Here is a 10,062-nt window from a genome sequence, read left to right as displayed (position 1 = left end):
CTCATACTGTGCCCTTCTTACCCTCTTACCTCCCAACAACACACTAATAAGAGACAGTGTATAGTGTCTATGTTGCAAATGTGAGTGTTAACTGAAGCCGATAGACCTAGTAGTTGTTTTTGGTGAAACTATGTGACGCTGGTAGTCTCTCATACTGTGCCCTTCTTACACTCTTACACTCCCAACAACACACTAATAATAGACAGTAATCGGAGAAGAAATTTGCAACATAACTAACCTATACCAGGGATATCTTCTCATGATATCTCACCTCTATGGTCGGTCCAACCTATTATTCCAGTATGTCTTAGAATCAATACGAGAAATAGAGGAGACTCCCAAGAACACACCAGTAATAGACAGTAGTCTACTTGAAACATAAACGACCTAGCCCATGATATTTATACCATGGGCTAGGTCGTTTATGCTATCTTTGCATAGCATAGTTTATGCTATCTAGCATAGCACTAGGTCTTATGCTATCTTTTCTCCAAGGTTGCTCTTAATTTTGAATTGATTTTTGATTCTAGGAGAAGCAAAATGGCGGCCAATGAAGTGGAAGTGGATGGTGGAGGGGGAAGTGATACAGGGTGGTTGGTGGATATGTTGGCTGAAACTCAGCTGGAACAGTTCTATGCCAGGCTAAGGGATGATCTACAGGTCAGTTCCATTTTCAAATAACTAATTTAGGGGTACATTAATTTGTCAAGTACCTATTCTAAAATACAGAATTTATTTGAAAACATTACCTCAGATCATAAAGATGTCAGGGAGGAGGGAAAATACTACATGCTGAAGATAATAGCCCTTTTAAAATACTTTATTAATTATCCGTTAAATAATAATCAAACAACTCAAGTAACCCTGCTAAAATACTTTATTAATTATCCGTTTAAAAAGGGTACAAGTAACTAGGATAATAAAATGAATATTTGTTTGTGTTCGTCAGGTGACGCGGCTATCACACTTTGACTATGTTCAAGCGGATGACCTTGAACGTATAGGCATGGGCCGCCCTGGAGCAAGGCGGTTGCTGGACGCTGTCAAGAAGAGGAAAGCCCAACAGTGGAAGAAGAGCCTCATCACTAGACTAAATCCTCTAAACGGTTAGTACAAATAGGTCGTAAGACTATGTTTTTGTTCACAATAGTATATAGTGAGACCCACGTTATAATGTTAGTGGAGAAAGATAGAACAGCTTAGAACAGGAGACAGTTCAATCACTAGACTAAATCCTCTAAACGGTTAGTACAAATCGGCCGTAAAGACTATGTTTTTGTTCACAATAGTATATAGTTAGGCCCTCGTTATAATGTCAGTGGAGAGAGATAGAACAGCTTAGAACAGGAGACAGTTCAATCACTAGACTAAATCCTCTAACCGGTTAGTACAATGGTCGGAATGTCTATGTTTTTGTTCACAATAGTATATAGTTAGGCCCACGTTATAATGTCAGTGGAGAAAGATAGAACAGCTTAGAACAGGAGACAGTTCAATCACTAGACTAAATCCTACAATAGTTGGTCAACCAAATGATGCTATGAATTTAAAAATACATACAAATTGTGATTTTAAGAAATGGAAGGATTGTGCATGCCCTCAACTAAAAAATGAAAAATCTATAAAGTATATGGGCATCATGGTTGATTGTAACCTTAAGTGGGAGCCTCATATAGAAATATTTGTTAAACGCTTAAAATTTATTTCCTTTATCTTTTATAAAGTCCGTAAAATATTAGACATTAATTACTTAGGGTCCTTTACTTTGCCTATGTTCAATCGGTGCTGCAATATGGGTTAGTGGTATGGGGAAGAGCGTATGATCTTTTCATGAATAAATTTTTACATTTCAAAAAATGATAAAAAAGCAATTCTAATAAGCCAAGGGCTTTTTCTAGTAGTGAAACATTTGCCGATTTAAAGTGATGACAGTACGTCAAATTTATATAAAGAAACTTCTCTACTATGCATGGATGAGGAAGGATGAATTTACAGTGAATAATAACGTTTCTATGTATAACCTGAGAGTTACATCTCATAACATTTATAATATTAACTATTCAGATTTGACAATAGTGCGAAGACAATTGGGGTATCTTAGCTCAAAAATAATAAATATCATGCCAAATGCATTGTCAGAATATCTTTCTAATAGGGGTAGACAGAGGAGGAACAGATAAATAAGTGGGTGATACAAAAAATTTGTCTTCGACATCAGTCAAATATTATAATTACTAGTAATTTATTGTTAACTTCGATTTTTTGTAGCTTTGATTATTAGTAAATAATTTTTATATGTCTAAACAGCTGATACTCTCACTCAGCGGTCAGGGTTTTGCCCTTGCTGGGTGGTGCCATGTAATTTTAATTTATTTGTAAAATAGCATAATATTATAATCTAGAATATTTCTTTTGTAAGTTTTTATTCTGTATTTTGTTTTTATGGGCAATAAAGATGTTTGAAAAAAAATCCTCTCAACGGTTAGTACAAATCGGTCGTAAGACTATGTTTTTGCCCACAATAGTATATAGTGAGGCCCACGTTTTATCTTTGTTATCTTAAATGTTTTTTATGTTTGTGTAATATTTTTTAGAACATTTGTTGTGTACACTCTTTCTAATGATTTTGTTACTCAACTGCACTTATTGGAAGGACTTAATGGAACGACTTAGGGCCGATTAAGTTCTATACTTTAAACTGGCTTTCCGAAACGGGACCTAGTCACAGTTTTTATGACAATTTTTATTTTCTCATTTCTATAAATTGAAAACGTTTTTCCTTAACAAAATGAAACATTCCTAAATAATTCAAACTAGCTGAAACTCTATCGTCTCTTTATTTTATTGTGTGTTTAATTTTCTAGTTTTTCGAAATTTAATTTGAACGTGGACTGCGACTATGCCCCTTTTCGGAAAGTCAATTTTCTGACTCCAGCTGTTTAAAAGTCCAGAACTTAGCTAAATCCGAGCTCGGAAACCGGCCCTTAAGTTTGAAAGCTGTGTTTAATATACTTGATGCAATTTCTGGTGAAGTATTTTTGTAATAATTTGTATTTTTGTTGGTTTTCAGCCAGTAAACAATTGAATGGAACGGGAACGATGGGCAAAAAGGCGGGGCAACAGTTGCAGAGTTCCTCCTCCTCTTCTGACGTCATAGGGCTCAGTCTCACCTGTCTCATACAGGAGAAGGATGTCAGGTGAGCACTCTATTATCTGCCTCTGCTCTATGTGGAGTGAGCACTCTATTATCTACCTGTTCTATGTTCCTCCTCGTCTTCTGGCAAAGTTATTAGACAGAAGGTTGGTCACTCATCTATAGTATTTTAGTTGAAATGCAAGTGGAGTGGGGGAACTGCAGCCGTGACGTAGGCTGTAGTACAGAGTAGGCAGAATATCGCATTCTTGAGAATCATACGGTGACGTATAGTCAAATTATATAACACAAACATTTTCTGACATGCAAGCTTTCTGTTTCTGCCTTACAATAATTATCAAAACATTTAAATAATACAAGCATTTTGCCATATAAAAGCAAAAACCCCACCTCCTATCTTTCCTTTTCAAACCCTCAAGGTTTATTCATCTTCTAGGTCGTGTTTATATTTTGTAGTTTGGCTATACATCAGCTTGTGAATTTCGGGGATGAGATATTTTGATACTCGTATAACATGTGCTCGATACCAGCATATGTTCAGTGCATTTATATGAATGAAATTCTTCGGATCTATTGGGATCGGATTATTGCAATGCATTGGTTTATCAAGATTTTTTATGGGTAATCTGAAATTATAATAGTATAACATTGTCTACTAACGCTTTTCCAGCTTATTAACTTTTTCGTGTCACGTTTTTAGATTCTTGAAAAACTTTCAACTTAACTTTATCCATACAAGTTGAATGAACTTGAAATATTTAACAACATCATTAGAATCAGTGATTCAATCGCTATAAGTATGGAGAATTTTCAAGTTCTAGGTCAATCTTGAGGGGATTAAACGACGATGTATCTGAAGATACAGTGAATAAACTGTATGCTCAGTGTGGTTACTCTATCACTTTTTTACTACACGTGACGTCACGCTGGCGTTCCCCCCACCACTTCGAATCTTTCACCTGTGAGTGATCAACCTTCTGTCTACTAACGTTGGTCTTCTGGGAGATACGTCGGTGAGCACTTTTTCATATCAGGATAGTTTACGCTACCGCATTGATTTGACGTCATCGTTCAACAAATACTAATCTATGCTATGGAGATGTATTAATTGATTATCGATGTATCGATTTGCTCAATTTCATTGTTACAATCAACAATCAATACAATCGCGTGGCAAACTTAAGTTTCTGTATGTATTAGCTTATTAGCTGTCCACAACCTGTTAAATGATGACGTCGAATCTATGATGTGGCCTAAACTATCCTGATATGAAAAAGTGCTCAATGTCAGGGGAGCACTCTATTATCTGCCTCTGCTCTAAGTGGATTGAGCACTCAGGCACACAGGCCTAACTATCCTGATATGAAAAAGTGCTCACCAGATACGTCGACTATGTCTTCCGAGGACGTATTTCTAGCTACGCTACGCTTGGAGTGTGAAGCCCTTTAGTGAACCTTTACTGCGTTGTATTATTTATCTATTTTTATTGATCGTTACACTGATTTGTACTGTCATTTTATGTGTTACTAGTAGGTAACCCGTGCTTCGCAAGGGTCTATTTTAAAACTGCAAAATGAAAACTTGACGTAATAAAAAATCGAAATTTGAAAATAGGCCTATAATCATCCTCGGTCAATGAAGAATCTATATGCAAATTTCAAATTAATCAGTTGAGTATATTTCAGACGTGATGATGCGTCAACATAATTCCCTATTCCTTACGTGTATAAGCCATTCTTTCCTTTATTATAGTATAGAAAACTGAAGAATACATAATACTTGGAAACCTCACAGAATCATATTGATTTTTCCAATACATCAATAAATTTTAGTTCGATTAGGATCCTCCTCAATTTGAATCAGGCAGCCTTTTGTTTTCCCAATTCCAAACAAAATACCTAAAATACTCGTTTCACTGGGAATTCGTGTCTGATAGTACATTATAACTGAAGAATATAAATTATTACTTATTTTATTGTGATCTATTCATGTTTTTCTTATGAAATTCAATTATAGGCCTACAGCATGAAGACTATGTCCAATTCATTTGTACTGGTGGCAAAATTTTACATTAAAAATAATTATTTGATAAAATCCAAGTTCAATAGTAATGAAAACAAATTCCTTCAAAAAATAATTGATAATAATACGTTTCGAGGGAAAAAATTAAGAACAAAAAAAATGGGAAGCATCGGGGATTCGAACCGAGGAACCATCACTCCGTAAGCAAGCGTTTTACCGCTGCGCTACATAGACGTTCGTAAATTGAAGTCTTATAACCTGCTCATAAAAAGACACACTTTGGGCTATGGAACTTCATGTAGCCTACGGTAGCAAAGATGAATTTGAACATTAATTCTGAAAAACCTAGAAGGAAAATTGAAATTTGGGCTTCCAGGTGCACGAGATTGATATTTTTAGAATCTATGTTCAAAATTTGGAGATCTAAATCATTCCCGTTTCTCCGGTATGCAATCCACAAGTCGACATGTTTTGATGCGAACAAACGAACACACGAACAAACACAACCCTACTCTCTCTTATTATATAAATTAGCAGGTAACTCGCGCTCAGCGCGACTAAATTGAATTTAGTTTTATATTTCCATGCTGATATTGAAAGTTATAGCAACTGTAATATTTCACAATAGAAAACCGCTTTGATTAGACTTTTATCTTAACTTAGTATCACAAATTGACGATATATTACCATAGAGAAACGATAGCCGATTACTGTCGATTATTGTCAATTTTTACTGTTTTGTTGGGATGAGAGTGTAGGAACGGCACAATTTGAGAGACTACCAGCGTCACACAGCTGCATGGGAAAGAACTACGTGAACTATCGGCCTGGGATAACAGTAAAAGTTGCGTCATAAACGCCCTATACCATGGGATATCTACTTACGCTATCGTTCCTCTATGATATTACCTATCACGTACATGTAAAAGCTAATTCTTCTCTTTATTATATTTTAAATAGATAGATGACCACTCAAGCAAAGTATCACAAACTGGAAACTTGACCGACTGAAAACCGGATGAATTGTAAACTTGGCAAACTGAATACTTGACAACCTGAATACTTGACGTACTGAAAACTTGAAGAACTGTAAATAGGCTTATAACCATCCTCGGCAAATTAAGAATCTGTATGCAAAATGTCAAGTAATCAGTTGAGTAGTTGAGACGTGATGATGCGTCATTCGTGTATTTCCTATCCCCTACGTGTATAAGCCAATTCTTTGCTTCATTATACTAGTAGTTCTGTGAACAGTAGACCTCATGCAGTATTCTCATCCACAAGTACCTAATTGAAACTATAGACCTTATGGAAATACAGCAATAGACTGGCTACTCCACGCATCTGTGTAATCACTTGTCAGCTGATTTTTGATGAATAATTCTATAGTCTGATTTTTACTCTAATATTGGCGTATGAAGGAGGCTCCTTTTTCCTTTCATATTATCCTTAAAATGCAAAATTTCCAAAAAACCTTGTATATACGTCGACGCGCAATTAAAAAAGGAACATACCTGTCAAATTCCATGAAAATCTATTACCGCGTTTCGCCGTAAATGCGCAACATATAAACATTTAAACATTAAGAGAAATGCCAAACCGTCGACTTGAATTTTAGACCTCACTTCGCTCGGTCAATTATAGATGTGCACCTTATTCCATGTAATTTTGTCTATGTTTCAGTTTGTCGAATAAGCTGGGCGACGGTCTGTTTGGCGTGGTGAAGCGTGGAGAGTGGACCACTCCCAGTGGCCGAAGTGTGGCCTGCGCCGTCAAAGTCCTGAAGGCGGACGCGTTGAGTCAGCCGTCAGTTTTCGCCGATTTTGCAAAAGAAGTGCAATCCATGCATCAGCTAGACCATCCCAACCTTATCAGGTAAGCAGTAATCACTCCCATAAGAACTAATGCTTTTCATTTTGTCTGCCATGTGTGAATACTCCCATAAGAACCAATGTTTTTCATTTTGTCTGCCATGTGCGAACACTCCCATAAGAACCAATGCTAATAGTTTTCTGTCAATGTGTGACTTATTCTAGTCCCAAGTCTTTCACAATCCAGTGTGATATGCTTGGTAGTCTCTTAAGACTGATTGGTCCTGGTGACCTACGTGAGTTCCACTCCTGGCCTTCTTTGTAGGTCCTTCCGCTGAGGGAGGGGTCGCCAAATTGCCTCTATTCACCTGGTCACCCTCGATTCAGCCTCAGTCTCTTGACCCACATTTGTACTTTGAGTTTCACCCATCTCTGGTCTCTTGGGTTTTTTATTTTTGCCCCTCCGAAACTTTGCAGGGTAAAAAGTCTCATCTCTCCCCTAAGAAGTTTTGCCTGAATGGCCGCCCTTCTTTGAGCAGTGGTCTGAGAAGCTCATCCTTCCTCTTCAGTTGGAATGGTGTGATTGAGCTTAAGTCATCCATGTTGTTATCAGTAGAAGCCTTTTCAATATTGATAGCCTCTACATAAGAGTGCAACAAAACCTCCTGTGTTACTGAAGCACCCGTTTCAGATTGAGGAATCTATATGCAAAATATCAAGTCAATCAGTTGAGTAGTTGAGACGTGATGATGCGTCTTTCGTGAATTTCCTGTCCCCTACGTGTATGAGCCAGTTATTTCCTTTATTATAGTATAGATGATAATTTGAATTGTTGTGTTGTCGTAGACTGTACGGTGTGGTGCTGACCCAGCCCCTGATGATGGTGACAGAACTCGCTCCGCTCGGTTCGCTGCTCGACTACCTACGCAAGCAGTTTGGGAGTGTGCTGGTGACTGTGTTGTGGGACTATGCACTGCAGGTGGCGACTGGCATGGCTTATCTCCAACAGAAGCGATTCGTTCACCGCGACCTCGCTTGTCGTAATGTTCTATTAACCGCACAGGACAAGGTAATTGATATCCTATTATATTAAGCGAGCAATTTCTGTATATCTGGTTATTTTTATATATGGTTATTCATGTTCAACGGATCTCGAAAACGGCTCTAACGATTTTCACGAAATTTGGAACATAGGTTTATGATATAAAAATTCGAATGCACTAGGTCTCATCCTTGGGAAAACTCGCTGAACGACATTAAAGGATAATTCATCCTTGGCTGATACAGCTGAGACTTTCGTCGTCTGTGGATAGTAAAAAGTGAGCGAGTGATTCTGTGGAAAATCAAAATATCGCATCCCCGAAATTCATAAGCTGACGTATAGCCAGCTGTAAAATATAAACACGATCATTTTAGAGAATTATGTTCTGTTGATAAAAATAACGAGCGAAGCTTGGTGGCCCGATATTCCTATACTATTGAACGAGCAACTTCTGTTTAGATGTTTGTATTTCACCGGATCTCGAAAACGGCTCTAACGATTCTCACGAAATTCAGAACATAGTAGGTTTATAATATGAAGATTCGATTGCACTAGGTCTCATCCCTGGGAAAACTCGCTGAAGGACATTAAAAGGATAATTATTATTCATCCTTGGAAAAACAGCTGATAATTATTATTTCGTAGTCTGTTGGTGATGGAAGTGAGTGAGCGAGTTCATGTGTGTGGGACTGTGTCAAAATTATGACTCAGCTGTTGAACTTTTGTAATAATTCAATCAGGTACTTAGTGCCGGTTGCACGAAAGCCGGTTAAATTTTAATCCTGATTAACTCCAGTAAAGCCATCTTCTTGAAATGGTCTTCTCTGATTTGGTTCACGTGAAATTAATCAGGATTACAGTATGTAACAGTATCTTCTGTAACAAACTCGTATTTCTATAAATTAACTGTATTTCAGCAGATTCTGCCTCAAATTTGGTTGTGTTTTTCAGGTGAAAATCGGTGATTTTGGTTTGATGCGAGCCGTACCACAAGAGGAGAACTGCTATGTGATGACAGAGCACAGTAAGGTGCCCTTCCCTTGGTGTGCGCCCGAGTCACTGAAAGCCAAGCAGTTCAGTCATGCCTCCGATGTCTGGATGTTCGGTCAGTGCATTCATTCACATTATTACAGTATGGTGAGGACCACGTTATAATGGCAGTGGAGAAAGATAGCAGAACAACGTTGCCGAACCTCTGTCTTGTCAATGCCTTCTATAGACGGTAGCTGATACAGGTTTATTGATGTAATAACTGTTCATTCTCGTTTAAAATGATCAATTATATTTTATTATGAAATAAATTAAATTTTTCAATAATTTCATAATTAAGATTAAATATTTTGTCAATCAGTGATTAATTCTACATTGTTAAAATACGATCTGGCAACCGATGAAAGGGAGAAAGTGATAGTGCTATCCGCTTTGTTGAATGATAGACAAGGATAGCAATACTATTGCTAATCGAACACTGCCATTATAACGTGGACCTCACTATAGGCGTTCTGTTGCTTTGCCGCCGTGACTTTGTAACGACATATCGGCAATGTATGGTTCGCGTGGTAATTGCCGAGCGAATTGAGGTCTAAAGGTGTGTACAGATCTACGCGTTGCGAACACGAGCAATTCACTTTTCATCAGCTGATTATTATTATTATTATTATTATATTTTTGTTGTGTGAAGCCACAAATTCTGAGCAGTGCTCAAGTGGCATACAACATGTCATTTTTAGAATGGAGTCACATGAATGCTCTAAAACACTATAAGGACAAGCCTCTACCAGTGTCCTAATTATCTTTGAAACAAATAACTTATAGCTGCTACACAGCCTTATATCCTCTGGAATGCAATTAAAACCTTGAGTCCTGAATAATACGGTCCCTTTTCGAGAAGAGTCAGTCTATGGATAGGGACTGGAATAATCCTGTATTTTTACCTCGTGTTTCATAAGTTGACAAATTCGGTTAGCATTAAAAATATTTTTGTTTTTGAACACAAACGAAACAACTACAAGGAAGTATATCGCTGGAACTGT

The 10,062-nt window shown here is 37.3% G+C and overlaps 1 protein-coding gene across 1 annotated transcript; it reads left to right on the top strand.

Annotated features, from left to right (window-relative positions):
- Positions 1-502: 502 nt before the first annotated feature.
- On the top strand, positions 503-9,166 carry LOC120356681 (activated CDC42 kinase 1-like; the record flags this gene model as incomplete). The annotated part of the gene is made up of 6 exons (XM_039445643.1): positions 503-660; positions 950-1,106; positions 3,071-3,197; positions 6,860-7,051; positions 7,834-8,056; positions 8,981-9,166. Coding segments are annotated over exons 1-6 (1,005 nt in total), but the record flags the coding sequence as incomplete, so codon positions are not given.
- Between the last annotated feature and the right edge of the window lie 896 nt (positions 9,167-10,062).

The sequence above is a fragment of the Nilaparvata lugens genome, unplaced genomic scaffold, assembly GCF_014356525.2.
Source record: "Nilaparvata lugens isolate BPH unplaced genomic scaffold, ASM1435652v1 scaffold7465, whole genome shotgun sequence".
NCBI lineage: Eukaryota > Metazoa > Arthropoda > Insecta > Hemiptera > Delphacidae > Nilaparvata > Nilaparvata lugens.
This window is presented reverse-complemented; position numbering and strand designations above follow the sequence as displayed.